The sequence below is a fragment of the Stomoxys calcitrans genome, chromosome 5 (assembly GCF_963082655.1).
Source record: "Stomoxys calcitrans chromosome 5, idStoCalc2.1, whole genome shotgun sequence".
NCBI classification, from domain to species: Eukaryota; Metazoa; Arthropoda; class Insecta; order Diptera; family Muscidae; genus Stomoxys; species Stomoxys calcitrans.
The window spans coordinates 79,916,824-79,943,852 of NC_081556.1; the positions used below are offsets into that span (position 1 = coordinate 79,916,824).

The following is a 27,029-nucleotide window of genomic DNA, read 5'->3' on the forward strand; positions in this document are numbered from 1 at the left end:
AATCGTCTGGTTCTGGGGGATAACATTTCATGGCATTTCTCCCCTGCCGGTCGAATACCCCAAGTGCGGCCCAATTTCCCGCGCAGGCAGTGTTACTCGCAGACGAGCGTGATGGGATTCGTTGTACGGAACCCACTATCCTCAGAATCAGCGAGCTAAATGTGGAAATAAATAGAGAAATCAACGAACATAGGCGGAATTCGTGGCTGGAACACTTGGAGCAATGTAACTTAGGCATCGGTTAAGACAAGCTTTGGTCTACTGTTAAGTCACTCTCGAATCCCGGTAGACGGGAGGACCTCAGTCACTTTTGGCGACATAACCGTGACTGATCCGAAGAGGTGCGCCAGGTTGTTCAACCGTCAATTTATTGTGCATCCCGAGAGTGACAGGGCAACTGGGAGATCCGTATCCGTGGGTTCCGAGCCGATGGGCAGCTATCACAAATTACCGTGGACGAAGTTACGAATGTCATCCGTGGCGCCAAATCATCCAAGGCGTTGGGCTCCGAAGAAATCTCTACATTGATGTTGAAGAATCTGGATTTGCCTGGAGTTGAGTACCTTACTACTTTCCTCAACCTGTCTTTGATGTCTTGAAAATGGGCTGAGTGATCCCACTACTGAAACCTGGGAGGACCCGAGTTTAGGTGGGTCGTGCAGACCGATCTCCCTTTTCTCACCAGTAGCAAAGACGCACGATTGTCTCTATTGGTGTTCATGGCCTCTCGATGGTTATGGAGACAGAAAAACGATTCATACTTATTTGAGTTTTGACATTTTTTAAAATTTGCGATAGAGCTAGAAAAAATACAAAATGTTTGCAAACGCCGTTTAAAATTTGTATAGCTATTTTGTTAATAACAAATAAAAAGGTGGAGTTTTTTGTTTTATTTGCTGTTTTACTTAGAATATAAACTACTGGTTAACTTTCTTAACGAATCATTTCCTTAAATAACTTAACAATTCTTTGAATTGGTGCCTACGTGGTTAATTCGTAATAGCGCCATGGAATAGACCCTGCATAGCTTCCAGTAGAGCCCGTTGACAGGCATAGGTTGCTCGATAGCCACCAGCTCTTTCGGTGATATTCTCTGCTCGGACATGAGACATATAACCACGTTTTTCAATTTCTATTAGAGGAGGTGCAGCCGGACCTTCCATGAAAAGTACCGGCCTTTGATGTATATACACGGGCCCTTCTTCTACTTTGGGTACTGGCAGGAATTGATGATCTGCCGAGCGACCAAATTTAATGCCTGACGAGAACTGTGTCGCCGGTTTAGGTGGAGGTAAAATCTTTTCTTCTTCACGCAACTTCTCAACCTTTTCAGCAAATTCGCTGACAATGGCTGTGGCATCTTTACCACTGCACATAAGTTCATCGATGAGTGCCTCCTTCTCACGAGCCTTCTTCTTTTTTTGTTCCACTTCGAGGTTTAAAAGTTCCTGACGTCTAGCCTCTTCCTGGGTCTTCTCCAATTCGAGCATTTCTTCCAGCTCGTACTCTTCACGACCCATACGTGTTCGGTTGCGTTGTATGATTTCACGATTGTCCTTTTTGTATTGTTCAATTCGTTTGTTTGTGCCTATGATATCGATGTTGTTGCAAAGATTAAAGATGATAGTCTCAATCTCCTCCAAATAGTCATTGTATTCTTGCAATGAATTGAAGTCATCTTCTTTCTTATTGTAATCCCTGAGTATGCGTTTACGAATATCAACTTCCTTTTCGACCATAGGGTCTTCGAACAGTTGTATGCGAAAATTGTTGCGTCTCAGTGCCACATTGCACTGAGGGCAAGAGCCAGATCCTTTTAAGAAAAGTAGGTCCACACACGATTCGCATAGTGTATGCCCACATACATTGACCATCAACTTAAGTGATGGGTTGCGGTATTTTGTTGTTTTACATCGTGGACAGGCCTGATCATCCATTTTATATGGTTTTTAATAAAAATATGTTTTTTCTGTTTTTAACCGGCGAGATGTGCAAACAAATATGAACAACAGCTGTCTAATGCTATCCACGGCATTACCGACAAATAACTAGGTGTTGCCAATCTGCTACAAATGTAAAGGCATGTAAGCAAGGTATATTTTGATTGTAAGGGGTATACTAATAAGGTAAAGTCATGCGGTAAGTAAAATTTTTCTGATTTTGTCAAATGTGCGAAATTCTTTTGTGAGTTGTTTTATTTACCAATTTAACGGATTCGCTAGTTAAGTGTTAATGCTATATTCGACTTTTCACATAAAAAACTGTCAAACTCCATTTAAAAAATTGTCAATGACAAATTACAATGCTTGTTTTAGGCTAATGACTTAAATATATGTAAATATGTTTAAGTAAATTAAGGTTGGAATTCTCACAACATAATTTTGAAATGCTTACAACACTGCCTTTGTGACCATCAATCATTCGTAGTCCTTTGGGCCTGGTCCTGAAAACTTAGCTTAAATGTCGCAAGAGGCATTCCCACAGATTCCAGTTCCCCTGGAATGTGTAAAGTAGTTCCTAGTCTCGCAAGGTAATATCCTTTACAATTCCCCGGAATATCCCTATGGCCCAGCAGCCAGAACAGGTGAATTTTGAACCATTTAGCCATCTCGTTGTGAGATCTGCAACAGTCGAGGTTGGTTTTCGAACTCAGTAATAGGTTCTCTGGGGATTTAATAGCTGCATGGCTTTCTGAGAAAATATTTTTATCAGTTGCCGTTATGACATTATATCTAAGCCATTCCCCACTTCTTGCATTCGAAGGATCTCCGGTTATTACACATTACAATGGTCTCGATAAAAGCCCAAAGCCCACCTAGTTGTCTAGTTTGGAACCATCAGTATAGAAATTTATGTAACTTCTATTACCGGAGATTTTGTAGTTCCAATGGGTTCTATTAGAAATAGTGGTACATACATAATCACAAAGCAGCGCAGATAGTCTGTAATCCACACAGCCTGAAAAATCAAGGCAATCCATCAAAACACCCAGGTATTTTGTGCTTTCAGTAAATGGAATATTCTCTCCTACTAAGGAGACAGATATCAGATATTCAATACTACTTAATACTAATATGCTATATCAGTTAATCTTTTGATATAGATGCCATATAAACTGATCCTGGATCTTGAATTTTTGCGTCTAGAGGGCGAAATTCTTAGCTGATTTTGGTGAAAATTTGCATGATTTTTTGTTATAACTTCCAACGACTGTGCCAAGTATGGACTAAATCGGTTTAAAGCCTAATATAGTTCTCATATATTCCAATCTCGGATTTAGACTTCTTGAGCCTCTAGAGGGCGCAATTATTTTCCGATTAGCATAGAGTGTTTTGCTTGGCTCGCAACAACTATGTCAAGTATGGTCGAAACGGTTCATGTCCTGATATAGCTCCCATATAAACCGATTTTGGGTCTTGACTTGGTTCAAATTGGTTCATTATCTGATAAGCCCCATATAAACCGATCTCGGATATTGGCTTCTTGAGCCGCTGGATGGCGCAATTATTATCTGATTTGGCTGAAATGTTTGGTTTTACCTTCCAACAACTATTCCATGCATGGTTCAAATCGGTTCATAACGAAGTTAGGGGAAATGAAAGGGCAAACGATTTGGCAATGAAGGCCAGAGGTCTGCCGTCAATAAACTTGGTTAACCCGAAGCCTTTCGGGTCGATGCAGTCCAAATTAAGGGAGTAGGCGACGAATGCGCATGCAACATTGTGGAACAGCGAAACTGTCGGTAGGACGGCGAAAATCCTATGGGGGATCCAGATCGTGAGAAGACTAAGGCTATTACTGAAAGGAAGCAAGAAGGAGGTCAGTATAGCTATTGGTATCATAACGGGACACATAGGACTCCCAGCTCACTTATGTAAAATCGGTGCGGCAAGTGATAGCATGTGCAGGGCATGCGGGGAAGATGATGAGACATTGGAGCATTTCCTTTGTCATTGCCCGGCTTTCGCGTACAACAGATACCGGTACTTAGGAGGAGACACAATATCAGACATGAACCAACTTAGGGGAGTGGTATTGAAAACAATTAAGGATTTTGTAAGTAGCACGGAATTTTTAACTTAAAATTTTCTTTTTAGAGGTTACTTTATAGTTTTTAGAACGCACAACAAGCCGATTACTGGCTTGGGGCGGATTAATATCTGCACCCTCTTTTCAACCTAACCTAACCTATGTTTCCTTCCAGATCAACCTACACAATATGCGAAAATTTCGAGAAAATCGGTTCTGCCGCTTTTCAGTCTATACGGAAAAAACAAACCGAGTCCCATATATCCGTGATTGATTAATGTGCCCATTTTGGGCGTTTTTGTGGGGGTGGGGTAAGGCCCTATACTTCGACATGAATTTGTATGCCAGATTCGTAAGCTACTCCCGGGTCACTTTTGTATTTGGGTGGTGTTTTTGCCCCCCCACCCCCCCCCCCTAGCTACGTCCCTGGTACCATACATGGTAAATGGAAACAACCATGGCTGGATGATAATTAAATTCAACAACAGGTTAATTTTAATAATTATTAACCTGTGGGAGGAGAGGGGGGGCTCGGCCCCAAGGGCCCCACCTGTCTACGTCCCTGGTACCATACATAGTAAATGGAAACAACCATGGCTGGATGATAAGTAAATTCAACAAAAGGTTAATTTTAATAATTAGTTATATTTGTAATTTAACGATTTTTAATTATATGTTATAAAGTCATCGTATATAGATAAATTTTTGTAAGGAATATCTACTATATATCTATTTATTATGATTAATCGTAAAGCCAAATAATAACCAAAAGCAAGCACTTTAAAACGGTTTTAAAATTATTAAAAATTAGTTTTTAACTCTAAAATTCTTCATTTTTTTTAGTATTTATAAATGTATGCACTATATTGCCAACACACTGCCCAAATGATACAAGACTTCTTCTTCGATAACTGTTAAGCATAGAAACTGGTAAAGGTAGTAAAAAACGCTTTCTTAAAGGTTAATGGAAAAAACTAAAAAAGTCTTAACAACATTAACACAAGAAGATGGACTTGTTTTGTTAGGGCAGAATGCTGGTTAATATTAAAATGTTATAGAATACAAAGCAAAATAGCCATGATCCTGTTAACCAAGCTTCATTCTGATATTTACAACTTGCGTGTGCTTAATGATGTATTTGAGAGTGGGTGCCTGTTTTTGGTTGTAGGGGAAAAAATTTGGAATGTGGCAGTTTTTGTTTTTAATTACCGAATTAATAGTTTGAGTTAAGCAACCCGCCTGCCTACAACCACAACAACACAAGGATACATCACAGCAAGCACAAAAGTGGGGCGCTCGATTACGTTTTGCAGCATCAAGACCATGTTGTCGTCTTCATTTTCGTATCACTTTATCAATATTGCCAGGAGATTTGGAATCTGTTGTCTGCATTGGATAAGAATAATCTCAATACTTTTATAAAGCAACAAAATCATGGACCTTTGATATTCCATACTGGTACTTTCCCTACCTAGTATGCATGCAAAGTAGATTGTGGCTATGTCAAGGTGTGTTAAATATAAATAAGTGTGGCATCACTAAATATGTAGCTATAGTGGTGTGCTCTGGGACTCACTTTCCCTTTCACAACAAGATGTTATCACGTGATCATTCGTTTCATAAATTTTCCTCACGAGACTTCTTAAATAAAACCAAAGAAGTTCTTCACCACAAGCACTGAGTTGCGGATTTTTGGCATATGTGATAATTACAAATTCTTACCTTTTTAAGGGAATAGTGAAAGTGAATCCTAGAGCACATCCGATTGTTATAGCTTTCATAGAATATATCTAATTACTATGTACTTAATTGTTTAAAATATTGTTCTTTGTTTTTTGTTTTTTTTTTATTATTCTTAATTTTATATCAGTTGATGATGCAGCAATTACATTGTTATTTATTCTTTGTGTTCGGATTCAATTAAATACTGGGGTGTTCTGACAATTGGCTGTGGAACGAAAACCAAACTTGACAGGAGACTTGGTTGTTGGCGGCAAGATTGCCCATTCCATGTCAAATAATGGCTTCAACTTATTAAATAATTATCACAACTACAGTGTGGTTGGAACACCAATCTTGGTTTAGATGAAGCTTGTCTGGTATATCAGTTCTACATTGGATAAAACGTGTTTATTATTTCCTAAATACATTGCCATGGCTTAATTTGTTCATATATATTTTTAGAATACATTTAAATTAATTTGTTATATTTTTGTTGCTGTTGTAGATGTTAATAAAAAATAGTACAATTTGCGGGGCGGGGACGAAGGTGAGGGATAATCTTACATATATTGTAGATGTAAACATTTTTTCAATAGTTTCCTCGTCGCTCGTTTGAAACGTTTTGAGATTAACATTTTTAAACGTTGACGAAATTGTTTCACAGACAATTTAGGCTTATTAATGTTGATTTCATTGATTTCTTGTTGTAATTCTTGTTCCAGCACCTTGTACGGATAACACATCAAAGCCCAGGCTACAGAGGGCTTCAGCTTATCACATAACTAAACGGAATCATCTGCAAAGAAGAGATTAAAATTAATTGTGGATGAGTTTTGATGTTTTCATTTATTTTAATCAAAGATATAAAAGACTTCTATACATATGTGAATATTGGGCCGGGATGATGGATGAAAAAAAAAAACAAGTAAAAGCATGCAAAGTTCGGCCGAGCCGAATCTTATGTACCCTCCACCATGGATCGCATTTGTTGAGTTCTTTTCCCGGCATCTCTTCTTAGGCAAAACAGGAAATAAGAAAATATTTCCTCTGCTATTAAAGCGATATCAAGATATGGTCTGGTTTGGACCACAATTAAATTATATGTTGGAGACCTGTGTAAAATGTCAGCTAATTCGAAAAGAATTGCGCTCTTTGGGGGCTCAAGAAGAAAAATAGAGAGATCGATTTATATGGGGGCTGTATCGGGCTATAGACCGATTCAGACTATAATAAACACGTATGTTGATGGTCGTGAGAGGATCCGTCGCACAAAATTTCAGGCAAATCGCATAATAATTGCGACCTCTACAGGCTCATGAAGTCAAGATCCCAGATTGGTTTATATGACAGCTATATCAGGTTATGAACCGATTTGAACCTTATTTCACATAGTAGTTGAAAGTAAGATTAAAATACGTCATGCAAAATTTCAGCCAAATCGGATAGGAATGGTGCCCTCTAGAGGCTCAAGAAGTCAAGAACCAAGATCTGTTTATATGACAGCTATATCAGGTTATGGACCGATTTGAACCATACTTGGCACAGTTGTTGGATATCATAACAAAACACGCCGTGCAAAATTTCATTCCAATCGGATAAGAATTGCGCACTCTAGATCAAGACCCAAGATCGGTTTATATGCCAGCTGTATCAGGTTATGGACAGATTTGAACCATACTTGGCACAGTTGTTGGATATCATAACAAAACACGTCGTGCAAATTTTTATTCCAATCGGATAATAATTGCGCACTCTAGAGGCTCAAGAAGTCAAGACCCAAGATCGGTTTATATGGCAGCTATATCAAAACATGGACCGATTTGGCCCATTTACAATACCAACCGACCTACAATAATAAGAAGTATTTCACTCCTTCGGAAGTTAGCGTGCTTTCGAAAGACAGACGGATAGACGGACGGACATGGCTAGATCGACATAAAATGTCACGACGATCAAGAATATGTATACTTTATGGGGTCTCAGACGAATATTTCGAGTAGCTACAAACAGAATGACGAAATTAGTATACCACCTATCCTATGGTGGAGGGTATAAAAACTTATATACATATATGTGTATATGTTTGATGGAAGAAAAAAAAAAAATGAAGTCGTATAGCAAAAACGTAAACTATTGTGTTGCCCAAAAAGTAATAGCGGATTTTTCATATAGTCGGCGTTGACAAATTTTTTCACAGCTTGTGACTCTGTAATTGCATTCTTTCTTCTGTCAGTTATCAGCTGTTACTTTTAGCTTGCTTTAGAAAAAAAGTGTAAAAAAGTATATTTGATTAAAGTTCATTCTAAGTTTTATTAAAAATGCATTTACTTTCTTTTAAAAAATCCGCAATAACTTTTTGGGCAACCCAATACATACAGTTCTAAGAAGATTCTCCGAAGAAACCATGTTTTTAAAATAAAATCCTAATCCGGGCCTCTCGACTTCAAGCATTTTTATACCCACCACCATACGATGGGGGTATACTAATTTAGTCATTCCGTTTGTCAATGCAATGCAAGTTGCCCATGAATATTCCACTAAGGAACTGGGGCGAACTTCTCACATATCAATGAATGCTGTCCGATTAATTTTAAGCTCAATGATAAGGTGCCTCCTTTTTATAGCCGAGTCTGAACGGCTTGCCGCAGTGCGACACCTCTTTGGGGAGAAGTTTTTACATGGCAAAGCACCTCACAAATGTAGCCAGCATTAGTGAGGGGATAACCACCGCTGAAAATTTTTCTGATGTTCACGTCGGGGTTTGAACCCAGGCGGACATGCTAACCTCTGCGCTACCCATATAAACCGATCTCTCGATTTGACTTCTTGAGCCCATGGAACCCGCAATCTTTGTCCGATTTGGCTGAAATTTTGCATGCTGTGTTCTGTTACGACTTTCAACAACTGTGGTAAATATTGTCTAAATCAGTCTATAAACTGATATAGCTCCCATATAAACCGATTTCCCGATTTGACTTCTTGAGCCCTTACAAGCCGCAATTTGTGTCCGATTTGGATGAAATGTTTTGCTGTAGTGTTTTGTTATGACTTCCAACAACTGTGTCAAGTATGGTCCAAATCGGTCTATAACCTGATATAGCTCCCATATTAACCAAACTCCTGATTTGATTTCTTAGATCCCTACAAACCGCAATATTAATCCTTCTTGCCCAAAATATTGGATTTGAAGTTCAATTTCCTGTCCAACAAAACACCCAGGTATTTTGGGCTTTCTGCAAATGGAACATACTCTCCACCCAAGGAGACAGGTTCCACTGTAGGTAACCTGTATCTCCTGCTGAAAAGGACTACTTCTGTCTTGCACGGATTTATACCCAGGCCACTTTCGGTGGTCTGTTGTTTCACCTAGAGCTTCCTGAAGTATATCTCTTAGAGTGCTGGGAAACTTTCCCTAACCGCAATTGCCACGTCATCAGCATACGCGACCACTTTTACGCCTTTTTCTTCCAGAGACAATAATATATTGTTAATGGCTATATTCCAAAGTAGAGGAGACAGTACACCCCCTGTTCCTCTACTAACCCATCTTTTTAGATCTACATATCCCAAGCCTGTCGTAATGCATATTTTAGTAAATTAGTTATTAATAAACTTTCTAGCGGTAGAGTTGATGCCTAGAAACTCCAACTCATTCATGATTGACGTCGGTTTTACATTATTGAAAGCACCTTCAATGGCAAGAAATGCTACCATTGTATATTCCTTGACAGCGATAGAACCCTCTATGTAGCCGACTAGGTCGTAAGTGGATTTGCCTTTACTATGTGCATGCTGCTGCCGCGGCAGGCAATCTCCAGGCATCTTTGCCCTACGATATGTTTCTATCAACCTCTCAAGAATCTTCAGCATAAAGGATGACAGACTAATAGGACGAACATCGTTCGCCTTCGTATGGTAGGGTTTACCTGCCTTCGCACATCCCACAGGTATATATGAGATTCTGATACAAGCAGAGTATATCTCCCTAAGCCAGGGGACCAGTCTATCAGACACAGCTTGAAATTCAACCGGTGATACATTATCAGGGCCTGGCGAATTAAAGGAGTTGAAACTTCTTATCGCCCAAAGGATTTTCGGCTCAGACACAATTTCCCTAATGGCCTCAGACGAATGCATATCAGTGACAACCTCTTCTGGCGCCACGTTGTCCGTTGGAGAATTTCCCGGGAAACGTGTATCAACGAGTAGTTCTTCACTAGACATTGTCCATATATATTTTCTGACTTCTGGATATACCCCATCGTAACAGGTCTCGAGGACAGAATCTTCCTTAGCCTAGAGGCCTCAGATGCATCCTCCACTGAGCTGCAGAATTCTACCCAGGATTTGCTCTGAGCCTTTCTAAGCTCACCCTTATATTTTCTTAGCTCAGTCTTATAGATGTCCCAATTGTGTGGTGCTCTTGTGGCTTTTGATCGGTTAGAGAGTTTTATGTAGTCCTTCCTTAGACCAATCAGCTCTGGGGTCCACAATGGCGGTCGCTGTTGGCTTGGCACTAGGGCATGCTGATACAAGCGGGTCATTCAGGGCCTTCGTGATCCGCTTGACCACTATGTCTATATCCTCCGTAGTTTCCACTTCCGTTTCTGGTCTAGAATATAACGATGATCAGAGAAGCTGTGGTCATCTAACACGTCCCAGTCGCATTTTCTTCCACTTATATCTTCCGATACAAAGGAAATGTCTAGTGCCCCTTTCGTTGACATCCGAACTTTCCCAATCTGGTAATGTGCATTAGCATCACTCTCTACAATGAGGCTTTTCTTCCCTACAGAAGCAGCTTCAACCAGCGACTTAAGGTTTGAAGGCGGAAGCCAGCCAGTAATGAGACTTGTTTATTTCAAGGCTGGCTACTACAAAATCTTCAGAGCTTATACTACTACCAAATCTTCAGTGCTTATGCTGTATACACTAAACCAGATACAATTTCTATTTCAAAAATTCAAGATCCCAGATCGGTTTATATGGCAGTGATACCAAAACACCACGTGCAAAATTACAGCCAAATCGGATTGGAATTGCGCCTTCTAAAAGCTCAAGAAATCAAGACCTAAGATCGGTTTATATAGCAGCTATATCAGGTTATGGACCGATTTGAACCATCCTTGGCACAGTTGTTGGATGTCATAACAAAACACGTCGTGCAAAATTTCATTCCAATCGGATAAGAATTGCACACTCTAGAGTCTCAAGAAGTCAAGACCCAAGATCGGTTTATATGGCAACTATATCAAAACATGGACCGATATGGCCCATTTACAATACCAACCGACCTACACTAATAAGAAGTATTTGTGCAAAATTTCAAACGGCTAGCTTTACTCCTTCCGAAGAAATAATTCACAACTACAAATAATTCACAACTTTATAGAAGAGTTGGGATTAAGTACGACTTAGCCAGAAGCATACGAATTTCGAAAGGAGTTGACAGGCGAGCTGCCCACTGATTCCGCAGCATTCCGTGAACTTTTCCAACAGTTGCATTAATATGATTCGATCAAGTGATAGTAGACTTGAATGTTCAACCTAAGGTTGTAGCTACCTGAATATGGTTTATAATTGTGTTCCCAATTTTTACATCAAGGTGGTCAGGGATTGTAGCACTTGTTATATGTATGATGTTTAGCTTAGTTTTGGAAGGATTTAAACGTAATGCATTATTGACAGCTCAACAATATATTAAATTAAAAACAATTATTTACATCAGAGACACAAGTTTGGATGTCATTCACTTTAGTGCAGTTGAACAGTTGAACGTCATCAGCATACGTTTGTATCTTACATGTAACAGGTACTTCAGGCAGATCATTAATGTACATGATAAAAAAATAATAACCCCAAGATCAGGCCTTGAGGCACACCATTTGGAACATGAAGCCCATTTGTGGTATTTGGCAGATTTATTAAAGTTTAAATTGTCTTTGAACATAATCCTCGAGTTATTTGGAACGCCAGACCTAAATCATTCAATTGAATTATCTTTAAATTTGAACTTGAAGATGCTTCTTCGTGATGTTGATCAGTTCGAATTGTATGTGGTCCAAATAAGTGATGTTCTGTTATAACTTCCAACACTTAACCTAATCTTTGATAACTTGATATAGCTGTCATACAAACGATCCCCCAATAAGACTTCTTTAGCACCTGGGGTTCCCATTTCTTATAGGATTTAGTTGAAATTCATTTATAAATTGCAACATCCACGAAAAATATGCTCTGAAACATTCCTTAATCTGTTGTAGTTCGGTATAGAATCTGCGAGCCAACCCACACAATCGGAGAAATTTTCAAAAAATTTCCTATTTTTATATGATATGTATAGGGTAGAACATTAACACTTTGCAAATAGAAATTTTCAACTCTTTTTTGCAAATGCCAATTTTTACTATAAACATGATATTAAGAAACTGGGGGAGATTCTATGATTAAACTCACCATGATACCACCATTTAGTCTTTTTGGGATTCTTGTTGCATGTGTTCACATAGAGGGTGTTATCTGGCGGACGCTTCTTTTCCCGACAGCTACTCAGCATCGATGCTATGCTTAGGCACACCGATTGAACGGACAGCGCAGGCGACCAGTCTTCTGTGAGTATTGATAGGCAGATGTGACCATTTGAATAGACATGAGGATGCACTGGTATATTATTGCCAATGAATGTCACTTCCGGCGAATCGAATGGATATTTATGATTGAATTTGAACAGTAGCTGGAAATTTTCACCTTCATACAGTGTACCTTCAAAGCCGGTAATATTAATTTTCCACCTGAAAAGAAGCAAAAAAGAACGATTAGGAAAAACAGAAAATAAAACAATTAAAAAGGCGTTAAGTTCGGCCGGGCCAAACTTTGGATACCCACCACCTCGGGTATATATGTAAACCACCTTTCGTCATAATCCGGTGAAAAATGCATAATTTATGCCCGCATAACAGCTTTATCGAAATACGGTCCGATTTGGACCAAATTCGACATGGATATTGAGTGGTATAATAAGTACAAGTTATTGTTCAATGTTGTAGAATCAAATATTGATCTTTTTGGTAGCCATATCTAAATATAGACCGATCTGAACCATGTACGACACGGATGTCGAAAAGCCTAATATAAGATACTATGTCAAATTTCAGCGAAATCGAATTACAAATGTGTCTTTTATGGGGCCAATGCTTTAAATCGAAAGATCGGTCTATATGGCAGCTATATCCAAATCTGAACCGATCTGGGCCAAATTAAAGAGAGCTGTGGAAGGGTCTAACACAACTCACAGTCCCAAATTTCGGCGAAATCGGCCAATAAATGTAGTTTAAAATCGAAATATCCTTGATTGAGTATTGTATGTTCCATACGCGATTTTTGACTATTTGAGTTAGGTGCTTTAAACGGGTTTTCGCCATACTCTTGCGTAATTTTTGGTCGCTTTTCCTCTTTTAGTTTCTATGGTACTTTTTTCTATGCCGACTTCACATTGCGTTTTTTGCACTATTTTCCAAGATCTTATTTTAATTAATTTTGCAAACCGATTTAAAAAACATTGAGAATATTGAACCAACACAGCAATAAAACAAGTAAGAGCGTGATAAGTTCGACCGGGCCGAATCGTATATACCCTCCACCATGTATAGCATTTGTCGAGTTCTTTGCGCGGTATATCTTTTAAGGCAAACAAAGAATAATGAATAAGAACTGTTATGCTATTGGAACTATATCCAGTTGAAGTTCGATTTGGACCATAAATGAATTTAATTAGTGCTAAACATTGTAGAAGTCATTGTGTAATATTTCAGTCCAATCGGATAAGAATTGCACCTTGTAGGGGCTCAAGAAGCAAAATCGGATACTGCTTTATATGGGAGCTGTATCAAGCTATAGATCGATTAAGACCATATTAAACATGTATGTTGAGGGTCGTGGGAGAAGTCGATGTTCAAAATTTTAGCTAAATTGAATAATAACTGCGCTTTCTAGAAGCTCAAGAAGTCAAGATCCCACATGGGTATATATAGCATCTATATCAAGTTATGTATTGATTTGCGCCATACTTAGCACAGTTGTTGGAAGTCATAGCAAAACACCTCATGCAAAATTACAGCCAAATCGGATGAGAATTGCGCCCTCTAGCGAAATCAATATCGATTTATATGGCAGCTATACCATTTAAACCGTACTTGGCACAGTGGTTGGAAGTGGCACCAAAACACCACGTGCAAAATTACAGCCAAAACGGATATGAATTGCGCCCTCTAAAAGCTGAAGAAGTCAAGACCCAAGATCGGTTTATATGTCAGCTATATCAGGTTATGAACCGATTTGCGATATACTTAGCACAGTTGTTGGAAGTGATGCCAAAACACCACGTGCAAAATTTCAGTCAAATCGGACGAGAATTGCGCACTCTAGATGCTCAAGAAGTCAAGACCTATGATCGATTTGTATGGCAGCTATATCAAAACATGGACCGATTTGGCCCATTTACAATCCCAACCAACCTACACTAATAAGAAGTATTTGTGCAAAATTTCAAGCGTCTAGCTTTACTCCTTCGAACGTTTGCGTGCTTTCGACAGACAGATGGACGGACATGGCTAGATCGATATAAATAAAATGTCATGACGATCAAGAATATGTATACTTTATGGGGTTTTAGACGCATATTTCGAAGTGCTACAAACAGAATGACGAAATTAGTATACCCCCATCCTTCGGTGGTGGGTATAAAAAAAGAAACAAAAATTCATTGCAAAGTGTGTAGGAAAAATATGGATTTTTTGACGACAAACCTATTAAAAATCCCCAAAAACTGACATTTTTCTACATCTCTGGAAGCAAAAAGATTTTTTGATGGCATTTTCAGTCAAGTAATATTTAACTAAGACGGGTTTTTTTGTAATTCCAATGATAAAGTTTTTTCCCATTAAGTTTCAGTTAAGCGAGATGATGAACTTAAGTGTATTGCGACTAAGCGATTTCAAATATAGTCATTACGACCTTTTCCACAGTTTCATTATTTCTTTATTGAACTTACTGTGATAAATTTCTTGCCACACTGGCAGTATCAACTGAAACTCCTGGTGGGGGCTCCTTGATCAGTGACATTAATTCCTTTTGTAAACGTTTCTGCAAAAACAAAAAAGAAATTCGAAATATTATTTAAAGTTTCGCAATCTTTTTTGAGAACAAAAAAACAACAACAACAACAATAAAGTTGAACATTAGTCATAAGTCTAACTTGGCTAATGCGTCATAGTTAGCCACATTGGATGGAGATATTCTCACACTACCAAAACATGGCAAACATTGACGTCATTGGTGAAATGTTTCACTGGCTTTTGTTGTGATAACATGACATATAAGGGGGAGAATCATAAGAGCCAAGGTAAATAATTTTAAAAGTGCAAATTTTTATCTACGAGTAAATATATATGTGTGTAAAAAACAAAATTAAAAATAATAAAAAAAGATATAAAAAAAAAACTTAATCAATGAGTTTTTCTGTTCAAACGTCAATGGTTCTGATCACCAGTTCGTTCCCCATTCGTTTTGCTGTCAGTATTAGTCCCATGATTAGATAAGATAAATTAATTGAGTTTTGAGTTATCATTCTGCTGATATGACTATACGGAAAGGCGAAAGGGGCCGGTCGGGAGTAATTGTCAAAGGAAACAAAACACTTCAGATACGAATTTATTAGCCTTCACAAGGGTTTAGCATATAACTTTCACCGCCAACTTTTCTAGTAAATGCGAAAATATTTTTTGCGATTTAAAGACTTTGGTTTTGCGATTTCTATACCTTTGCCAATGATAGATGGGACATGAAAAAATACGGCACATATATTTTTTTTATTAAAAGTAAATAAGTATGGGAAATATAGCAAGGCTCAATAAAAATATTGCGTTGTATTCTTTTAGCGAATGACATATACCATTTGACAACAGCTTAGGGAGTACGTGTTTTCAATCGAGTCAATAAATGGAGTTTAAGTGGTTTCAAATAAAAGTCAGTATTAACTGGCTGTATGAAAGTATTTAATACCGATATGAATGAATGTAGAAACGTCTTATCGAAAAATACACAATTTTCTCCTGCATTTGGACTACAAACCAATAGCTAATTATCGCTTATCTTGATGATATGAAGCTTGATTGCTGTTAATAAAGAGGTCTTTGCCAAAACATTCTATTCATATACATATGTACTTTTAAATAAGTCAAGTCATAAAGCGAAAAAGCCAACATGAATGAAATGAAAAATTTTGGTGTTTTTTTTTTTTTATTTCCAGTATGAAATGAACCATATTTTGCTGCAAAACGTTCTTAAAAACTGAACTTTCTAAAAGAAAGTTTATAGCCAGTCCGGGAATACCCGCAAAGTTACCCGTCCGGGAATACCCGTAAAGTTACCAAATTTCACCTAATTTACCGTTTATCTACCATTTAGTTATTTACTCTTTATACAAGCTGCGGTAAAATATTGGTCAATTTTAGTAGCAATCCAAATTAGCATATAGATTGCCCTAAAATTTGGAGTCAAATTAAAATTGAATTGACGACAAATGAAATGTTCAAAGATTTTTCATGTGAGGCCAAAATTGTCCTGTGAGCGGAAACACTGACATTTGGATTTTGACTTCGTTATCACATTGAACTCTATTCCCATATACTTTTTACAAGTTACAGAGTTTTGCTCCATTTTCAAATAACTTTCATTTGAGATTAATATCGTCACGACAGGTTGATAAAAGGGTTTTCAAAAGGTAAGCTAAAAAAGTAGACCGATAGACAAATGTCCTCCAAGTCCATATCAACCAATTGGAGCCAAAAATATTCTGTTATCATTGAACGATAGCAATTCCTATTCATAGTAACGTGCCGGACTTGATCATCATGGAAGAAGTACGGCCTAATGACGCCGCCGGCCCATAAACCGAACCAAACCGTAATTTTTTCGGGATGCAATGATGAATCATGGATTACGTGTGGATTGCTGTCTAACCAATAACTCATATTTTGCTTATTGACGAAACCAATCAGCTGGAAATGAGACTTGAACGTAGCGCTCTTAACGTTGAGTCAACTGACTGCGAATTTCAGTAGTAAATTTTAATAATTTCGACTCGATATTTGATCGTATATCGTGAAATGGCACTATTTTTGATAGAACCAATTGGAACTACGATATACCTGATAACAGAAGTTACATAGACTTCTACACGAATGGTTCCAAACTAAACGACCAGGTGGGCTTTGGGGTGTATTCTAAAGATCTAGAACTGGTCATATCGAGGAGGTTACCCGACCACTGCAGTGTGTATCAAGCGGAGAACCTTCCAATTAAGGAAGTGGTGGAATGGCTAAGATATAATGTCATTACGACGATTGGCATAAATATCTTTTCAGACAGCCAGGCAGCCATTAAATCCCTAGATAACTTTTTTCTGAACACAAAAACCGACGTCGACTGTAGCAGATCTCTCAACGAGATGGCTGAACAGTTCAAAATTCACCTGTTCTGGGTGCCGGTCCACAGAGATATCCTAGGGAATTCTAAAGCAGACGAGCTTGCGAGACTAGGAACTACCTTACACACTCCAGGGACACTGGAATCTGTGAATATGCCTCTAGCGGCATGTAAGCTAAGTTTTTAGGACCAGGCCCGAAAGACAACGAATGATAGATGGTCACAATGAGGGGGCTGTGAGCATTCCAAAGCTATGTGGCCTAATCTAGACTTGAAGAGGTCTACTACTTTGCTGTCATTGGCTAGAACAGATGTCTCAGACATTGTGTCCGTCATGACAGGTCACTGTCTAATCGGAAAACATGCTGACAGACTGAAGGTTACCAGGAACGACTTTTGTAGAAGCTGTAGGGACATCGAGGAGAGACTATAGAACACCTTCTGTGTGTGTGTCACGCACCAGCAATTATAAGGAGTTCCATTTTAGGTTCTCATTTCTTTGAGAACCAGTCTGATTTAGCGGATGTAAACATTCGCCAATTATTAGGATTTTTAAAGCGATCTGGATGGTTTAACGGTAGGAACTAGAAGGCATCTTCCTTATTTTGTTCCTTTGGTATCACAATTGACGAAAACGTCAAAGTGAGTCTGATGGCAGACTGCCACTTAAATCTAACCTAACCTAACCTTAATCGTGCAGCACTCACTTATATTTTGCAATTGGCAAGGGTACAAAAAAGTCTAATACAACCCATTGTTCTAAATGTCTAAATATCAGTTTCAAAATTCGCTCTTTTATTGCCAAAATTTAATCCGCGAAGTTTGAGTTTTTAAAGACTGTAGCGTGATTACAATTGACAGACGGACATGGCTGGATTGTCTTCTTTAGCCCAATAAAAATATTTTTCCTTTGTCAAAAAAAAAAAAAAACTTCGCAAGGAACTATCTCTTCTCTCAAGGTGAAAGATGCCATTGTCAGTAACTTAATCTTCTGCTGAAAAGAACATGTTCTGTTTTAGACGTCGAGACCCTTTTCCTAAACCCACATCCTTGTAGAGTGGCGAGCTTTCTGAATAATGTCCCTAAGAATACTGGGAAATAGAAATGTGAACGTAAGTGATTTTTCACACGCGCTCACGAAACAAAAAAAATATTCACGCACGAATTTAAATGTCGATTCAGGTTCACGCACGCTCACGAGACAAAAATTTTACTCACGCACGACTCACGAAAAAATCACGACCTACGAATTAGTCACGACTCACGAAAAACTTGCGAATCAAGTCTAAAAAAATATTTTTCCATGAAGCGAAAAAAATTATTTCTACAAACGTTGGCGAAAAAGTACCATTCTGCTTATAGTGCGGAAATTGCCATAAAAAAATTATATTAGCAGCCTTTGGAACCATTATGGCTACCATTGCTGGCATCATTTCTCCTTGTTTTATTGGTTTTAATGGTTAGCTATGTTTTTTTATTTACGAAAAAAAAAAACAAATATTGAAAACAATAATTACTGATAAAAAAACGTGTTTTCGCATGTGAACAACAACATTTTATTGCTGTCAAATTTCACTCGCGAAAAAATTAAAAATGTTTTTCGAATGCAGAATATAATACCAACCCTTCGTCGTGATTTTCTTGTGAGTTGTGATATCTCGTGATTCGTGATTTTCTCGTGAGTCGTGATTCACGCTCATGCGCGAATAATTTTAATTCAATAACGCTCACGCACGATCACGTGATTGGATTTGGATCTAACTGAGGAATCACGTGACATTACTACTTACAACTCACGTTCACGCCTCTACTGGGAAACTTTCTACCAACTGCAATAGTTTCGTAGGCAGCATACGCGACCAATTTAACGCAATTTTCGTTTCGAATCAATAAGCTTTCAGGTGTTACTTTACTGACACATCAATGTAGGTTAATAGATTTGAAGATTGGCGCAATCCGTCTTTCAGATATATAAACTCCTAGTTTCCTGTTTCCTTTTTATGGACGTCGGTTCTTCTTTATTCCTATATTCCTTGACAGAGAGGCTTCTATGATTATGACTAGGTCACGTTGGGCTATACACTCGACTAGGCCTCGATACATGAGTTCTGCTGGTGTCGATACAGACGATCATTGCTGAGACATGTGTTTTATAAGTGAATCAGAGTTTTCAACAGGAAGGTTAAAAGTCAAGATGAATTAAAATCATTTTCCTGCTTTGGAATGCAATGACGCGTGTGCTCTCCATCTCACAGGTATATACCCTAAATAGTTGAGCCGGTCTGCTTGACATGGCTTGTAATTTAGCTGGTTTTTTATTTTTAGGACCAGACGATTTCAATTGTAAAATTAATGTTGGTTTGGCCGTCAATAATTTTATATTTCCTATACCAAATTCACATTTTTTCAGGTAAGAAATTCTATTTAGTTGGATTGTAATAAAAATGTATAAGTCTATATCATGAAATCTCTTTATATGACAACGGTATGTATTGGGTAAATAATTTCCAGCCGTATATGCACTTCTTTTACTCATCGAATATTGACAGAAAAAACTAAATTTCTTCTAAATATTTATAAATGATATTGAATGGTATTCCTTTTTTAGTTGAAAATAAAAAATAAAGAAATAAAAAAAAAACGCCTTGTACAACCAAGCACATAAAGAAAATGGAGAAAGTTGGGAACCACCACTTTGAGATAGTCATTAACTTTATCTACCTCGACACCGCCGTACCCGAAACAAATGACATCAGTTTTGAGATAAAGCGAAGAATAATACTGGCAAACAGATGCTACTTTTGGAATAAGTAAGCAGTTTAAAACCAGATAAGAGCGTGCTAAGTTCGGCCGGGCTGAATCTTATATACCCTCCGCCATGGATCGCATTTGTCGAGTTCTATGCGCGTTATCTCTTTTTAGCCAAACAAAGAATATTGAATAAGAACTGTTATGCTATTGGAGCTATATCAAGTTATAGTCCGATTCGCTGAACATTGTAGAAGTCATTGTGTAATATTTCAGTTTATTCGGATAAGAATTGCACCTTGTACGGGCTCAATAACCAAATTGGAAGATAGGTTTATATCAAGCTATTGATCGATTCAGTCCATATTAGACACGTATGTTGAAGGTCATGAGAGAAGCCGTTGTACAAAATTTCTGCCAAATCGGAGGAGAATTGCGCCCTCTAGAGGCTCAAGAAGTCAAGATCCCAGATCGGTTTATATGACAGTTATATCAGATTATGTACCGATTTGTACCATACTTAGCACAGTTATTGGAAGTCATAACAAAACACCTCATGCAAAATTTCAGTCAAATCGAACGAGAATTGCGCCCTCTAGAGGCTCTAGAAGTCAGGACCCCAGAACGGCTTATATGACAGCTTATTTAAAACATGAACCAATTTAAACCATACTCAGCGCAGTTGTTGGAAGTGATACTAAACACCACGTACAAAATTTCAGTCAAATCGGACAACGCTTGCGCCCTCTAGAGGCTTAAGAAGTCAAGATCCAAGATCGGTTTATATGGCAGCTATATCAAAACAGGGACCAATTTGGCCCATTTACAATCCCAACCGACCTACTCTAATAAAAAGTATTTGTGTAAAATTTTCAAGCGGCTAGCTTGACTTTTTTGAAAGTTAGCGTTCTTTCGACAGACGGACATGATTAGATCGATTTAAAATGACATAACGATCAAGAATACATATATATACTTTATGGGGTCCCAGACGCGTATACAACAGAATGACGAAACAAGGCCACCTCTCGTCAGACGAAGATTACACTATACAAGACGCTGATACTACCCGTGTTGTAATATGGTTCTGAGGCATGGGTACTTGTGAAAGCAGATGATGCTTGGAGTATTTGAGAGAAAGATTCTTCGTAAAATATATGGACCAGTTTGTGTTAATGGAGAATATAGGCGTCGCATGAACCACGAGCTGTATGATGACGATAGCATAGTTACACGCATCAAAAATGCGTTGGCTAGGTCATGTTGTCAGAATGGATGAAGAAGCTCCAGCAAAGAAGTCTTTTGACGGCAAACACGGTGGCACACGCTAACCGGGAAGACCAAAAGCCCGAAGGAAAGATCAAGTGGTAAGAGACACCTCGAAACTTGGTGTCAGAGATTTTAGAATAAGCGCAAAAGAGCGAGGCGCTTGGAAAGCTATTCTACGTTCGGCTAGTGAAACAAATGTTCTGTCATAGCCAATTAAAGTAAAGTTGAAAATAAAATGCAAAATGTTAAAGAACCTCAAACTGATGGATATCTTTTTACTAAAGAACTGCATTAAATGTGTTGTAGATATTCCATATACACACAAATGTAGTGTTTTAATTTAAATGTTATTCAAAAATCAAATAAGATGGTACATTTATGTAATTTATTGATTTTAGGCTATTATTATAAATACTTGCCTCCCATCGTGTATTATCCAATACTAAGGGTTTACCACATTTCGTTGTTGGCGTCTCTGGTACCTGGGGTTCTGCGATGATCTCCGCCTTAGGCGGTTTGTCTTTTTTATTATTTTTAAATAATTTTACAATTTTTGACATGTTAGTCTTTTATCAATTTCCGAAGATTTTATGAACTATTTGTAATTTTTTTTTGCTTATTTTTACCACGCTTAATTCTTTTGCATTAAAACATGTTTCTATTTTTTTTATTATTCGCTTCAGTGGAAATTCAGCAATACAAAAATGAAAATTTTGTTAAAAAGAATTCGTTTGGTAACACGGCACAACTTTCTCTATGCGCAACGCAATGCTAGGTTGACAATTATATTTTTATTCACTCGAACAACTTTACTCGCGAAACGAAAATGATTGTTGTTGATTGTTTTAGTGCCGCAAAGTGAATAAAATAAAATTCATTTTGGTTTTGAATACAAACAACAAATGGGCAAATAAATGGCAGCACAGCTAGAAATATGAGTTTTCTTTCACGTCCGCAAAAAAAGTGTAGGAAAAAACCAAAACGAAAAATACAACAACATTTTGCTATCAAAAACAAAATATTTACAACGAATAGCACTCACATGGGAGTCCCGTCGTACGAGGTGTGTTTTATACAAATGAAAACTTTCCTGGAACCAAATCTTTGTAAAAGAGATAAAGACCGGTAAGCAAAACAACAAAATACAAAAACAAATTTTGCCCATGAACATTCCACTAATGAACAGGGGCAAACTTCTCACATATCAATGAGTGCAGTCCGATTCAAGTTTTAAGCTCAATGATAAGGGCCTCCTCTTTATAGCCGAGTCCGAACGGCGTGCCGCAGTGCGACACCTCTTTGCAGAGAAGTTTTAAATGGTATATTACCTCACAAATGTTGCCAGCATTAGTTGGAGAAAAACACCGCTGAATTTCTTTCGAACCAGGCGTATAGCGTCGTATAGCGTCATAGAATTTTGAAAAAAGTCATCTTTATCATCACAGTCTTGCTTCGGGTGGATTATTTTATATTTTTGTACATTGATTGTGAATTTTTGTAAATTAACAAGGCCTTGTTATTAGTTAGATTGTTACAAAATGTGTAAGAAACTTTATGTATGGGAAAATATGTTATAATACAAAAATTCACGATAGAGCGCCACCTATATGTCAAATTTAAAATTATAATACAGAAAACCTAATACACAAAATCGTAATACAGACAATCCTAATACAAAAGTAATACGAAAAAAACCAAATACAAATATGAAAAAATCCTAGTATAAAACAGAAACTCAAATACAAATATGACGAAGAATGAAATTATAATAAAAATCAAAATAAAACAAGTAATAAAGTTAAGTTCGGCCGGGCCGAACTTTGGATACCCACCACCTCGGGTATATTTGTAAACCCCATTTCGTCACAATTCGGAGAAAATTGGATAACTTATGCTCCAAAATTTGTCATGGACATTGAGTGGTGTAATATATATAAGTCACTATTCAATTTTGTAGAACAAAATATTGGTCTTTATATTTTCGGATATCGTGAGGCTCAGAAAAACTTATTGTTTCAAATTTCAGCGAAATCGGGTAGTAAATAACGCTGTTATGGGCTTCAGTCCCCTTATCGGCAGATCGGTCTATATGGCAGCTCGCTCTATATACCTAAATATAGTCCGATCAGAACCATATTTAGGTTTGATGTTGGGAGGTTTTAACCTATTCACTGTATCAAATTTCAGCGAAATCGGGTTATAAATAAAGTTTTTATTGGACTATATTTAGATCTGAAATATATATACTTTGTAGGGTCGGAAATTGATATTTCGATGTTTTGCAAATGGAATGACTAAATGAATATACCCCCTATCCTACGGTGGTGGGTATAACAAGTAGAAAGGCGTTAAGTTCGGCCTAGCCGAACTTTGGATACCCACCACCTTGGGTATATATGTAAACCATCTTTCGTCATATTGCAAGTTATATCGAAATATTGGCCCATTTGGACCAAATTCGGCATGGACATTGAGGGGTGTGATAAGTACTAGTCACTACTAAATTTTTTACACTCACATAACTCACTGTCCCAAATTTCGGCGAAATAGGACAATTAATGCGTCTTTTATGGGCCTAAGACCTTGAATCGAGACATAAGTCTATATGGCAGCTATATTCAAATCTGGACCAATCTGGGCCAAATTGAAGACTTATTGGTGTTACTGGAATAACTGGTAAATTTGATGGAAATCGGTTCAGATTTAGATATAGCTCTCATATATATATATATCGCCTGATTTTAACATCTACTTCTATCTATTGCTCCATCTTGCCAAAATTTTGCAAAATGCTTTCCTCGACGACTGCCATAGTGTCTGAGGAGTTTGCTCGAAATGGGTTCAGTTTTAGATATAGATCTCATATATATGTTCGTCCGATTTTGAGAAATATTGCACATTTTTGTTATCGGATTCTGTCGAAATTTTACAGGAAGATTTTCTTATGACTCTCAATATTACTGGTGAATTTCATAGAAATCGGCCAAGATTTAGATATAGCTGTCATATATGTATATCGCCAGATTTTCATCCCAAGAGCCACTGCAAGCGCATTGTTTGACCAATCTTGTCAAAATTTTGCACAACGCTTTCCTCGACGACTACCACATTATAGGATTTTTACATATTTGTATTTGGTTTCTATTACTTTTGTATTAGGATTTTCTGTATAAGGATTTTTTTGTATAAGGTTGTCTGTATTATAATTTTAAATTTGACATATAGGTGGCGCTCTAACGTGAATTTTTGGTATTATAATTTATTTCCACATACATAGGAAATTCTTATTTAGAATCAAACTTTATTGCAAATAAACATGTCTGAAACTTTCAACACGACCCTCTAATAAAATAAGAAGATAAACATTAACAATAAAAATGGAAAAGAAAACACATAATGCTTAATATAATTTACCTCGTCCCTCTGTTTGCAAAGAAAAACAAAGCCTCATATTTCTGTTTGGACTGTTTTGTTCTTTTCTTTTTTTTAATTTGTTATTGTCAACGGTTTATTTTTGCACAATAGCAAAAAGACGAAGCAAAGATGGGAGGTGGTATTCTTCACTGAGTCTACCAAAGGTGGTAAATAGATAGATAGCTATCTGCTTTGAATAGGGTGGTGTATGATTATGGGCCATGCTTATCTTATCATGTCAACACTGCTCAGTCATAAAAACGTCCCAAGATTATAGGCCACATTAATGCCATAAAAGCATTTAAGTCTATGAAGAGAAAGGCTAATAAAACTCACAATACAAAAAAAAAAAAAAAACGAACTGTTATATTTGCCCTTGCTGGACCTATGTTTTTGCTCTTCAAAGAAAAATTAAAATTTCTTTCTCTGGTGAGGGCCGGGCGATCACTGACCTATAACAATAAGATATAGTTAAACAATAAGGTACCATTTATTATCACATCTGTTTTGTGTAGTTTGTTTCAAGCCAACATTCTACTTTGGCTTTGCAATTTTTTTTATATCCACTACCATAGGATAGGGGATATGCTAAACTAGTCATTCTATTTTTAACCGAAATATTGATTTGCGAGCCCATAAATTATACATATTCAAAGTACGCAAAGTTTGTTTACACCCTTCAACAACCACACCAAATTTGACCAGATAGGTCCATAAAAATAGATATACCCCCATAGAAACCTTATCCCCGATTTTACTTCTTGAGCCCCTAAAAGCCTTAATTGTCATCCAATTTGGCAGAAATTTTGCTTGATGTGTTTTGTTACGACTTCCAATAGCCGTGTCAAGTGCAGTACAAATCGATCCATAATCTGATTTAGTTCCCATATAAACCGATCTTCCAATATAATATCTTGAGCTCCTTGAAGCGGTCTGTTACTACCGTGTGAAGTACGGTTTAAATCGGTATGTAAACTGATATAGCTTCCGATAAGCCGATGTCCCGTTTAGTCCTTTACGGCTCCTAGAAGCTCCGAACGAAGAAAGATATCCGTTTAATAAATTTTCGCTGATACTTCTTATTTATGTAGCCCATTTCTGTTTAGATTTGGATATAGATCCCAAATAAAATGACACTTCGGCTTGACTTTGTGGACCCCTCGAAGTCTGAATTTGTCTGATTTGTTAAAATTTTTGCGTATAGTGTTTTTTCATAACTTCCGTGGTGTTTGGTCGAAATCGTTCTATGCCCGCGGGCATGTGAAAAACGAACAGTAGCAAACGTATAGTGTAAGCAACTTCCTATGCTTTTGTTCGATCGACGCATTTTTGTTATTTTACATAGCATTGCTGGCATTTTACTCTTGGTTGATTGTTCGGGGTTTATTGCACCTCATACCAACACAATTTAGTATTTTTAACAGTTTTAGCGTGCCCATCACTGCTCTATAAGCTGATATAGCTCCCATATAAAGCGATTTTCCGATTTGAGAATTTGAGCCCCTGGAAGCCGCAATTGTTTTACGATTTGGCTGAAATTTTGCAAGTACATGGCGTTATGACTTTCAACATCTGTGGCAGGTATGGTCCAAATTGGTCGGTAACCTGAAATAGCTCCCATATAAACGGCTATCCGGATTAGTCTTCTACTGCCCCAAGAAGCTGATTTGGCAACTAAGAACATTTTATGTTAAATTCTTGGTCTCGGGTTCTTGTTGATAACATACACGGAAAAAAGTGTCACCAAATTTTTTCAATTAAAAATTTAATTGAAAAGAAAAATGTTTTCTTTTAAAAAATTAATTGAATCAATCACTTTATTAGGCAATTTTCAATTTAAAAAATTAATTGAATCGATCTTTTTTTTATTAAATCTGAACTTTTTTCAATTACGATCGTGAGTGAAATTTTCGATTAAAAAATCCATTGATGAAATAATTTTTTTAATTGAGTTTTAAAAGATTTTATATATAAAATGTGTTTGTTTCGCTTTCGAGACGAGCTCAATGATCGGGGATGCAAATGGAAAAGGAAAGCCAAAGATGGTAACACACACCAACCGCTATGGGACGCGTTTCGTCTTTGGTTAGAAGACTTTTCAAACATATTAGGTGTGATGGCTTCAAGGCCGTGAGTTGGTATGTTGTATTTGACTCGTATTAATAGCGAAAACGCATTTATGATACAATTACCACATTAACCAAGCTCGACAACTCTGCTTATTAGCCGTACTTTTCGCAATGCATGTATTTTTGTGTAATGACAGACATTCTTTCTGTAACAAATTACACTTCATCCGTACTATACATGATTTTGTTCATCTGTTGGAAGTTGTATTGATGGCTTCGAACGCTAAGACAACG

At 37.4% G+C, this 27,029-nt stretch overlaps 2 protein-coding genes across 5 annotated transcripts in view; both read right to left on the bottom strand.

Annotated features, from left to right (window-relative positions):
* Positions 1 to 875: 875 nt before the first annotated feature.
* LOC106080699 (CDK-activating kinase assembly factor MAT1) lies at positions 876 to 2,035 on the bottom strand. The gene has a single exon (XM_013242168.2). The coding sequence runs from the start codon at positions 1,935 to 1,937 to the stop codon at positions 990 to 992; it is 948 nt and encodes a 315-aa protein (XP_013097622.1). The 5' UTR covers positions 1,938 to 2,035; the 3' UTR covers positions 876 to 989.
* A 3,799-nt stretch (positions 2,036 to 5,834) lies between these two features.
* The window catches only part of LOC106080694 (ubiquitin-conjugating enzyme E2 W), an 86,683-nt gene continuing 65,488 nt past the window's right edge, over positions 5,835 to 27,029 (bottom strand). For 3 of the 4 annotated variants that reach the window (XM_013242160.2, XM_013242159.2, XM_059368817.1), the window contains exons 2-5: positions 21,672 to 21,929; positions 14,801 to 14,892; positions 12,208 to 12,542; positions 5,835 to 6,547 (exon numbers count right to left, since the gene is read on the bottom strand). In XM_013242160.2, the coding sequence (XP_013097614.1) occupies positions 6,534 to 6,547; positions 12,208 to 12,542; positions 14,801 to 14,892; positions 21,672 to 21,812 (582 nt within the window). In that variant the 5' untranslated portion in view covers positions 21,813 to 21,929 and the 3' untranslated portion in view covers positions 5,835 to 6,533. The remainder of the gene's footprint in view (positions 6,548 to 12,207; positions 12,543 to 14,800; positions 14,893 to 21,671; positions 21,930 to 27,029) is intronic. The other variant, XM_013242161.2, reaches the window with a different exon arrangement.

Coding starts and splice junctions, on each gene's coding strand:
- LOC106080699 (XM_013242168.2), bottom strand. CDS start 1,937: ATGGATGATCAGGCCTGTCCACGATGTAAAACAACAAAATACCGCAAC.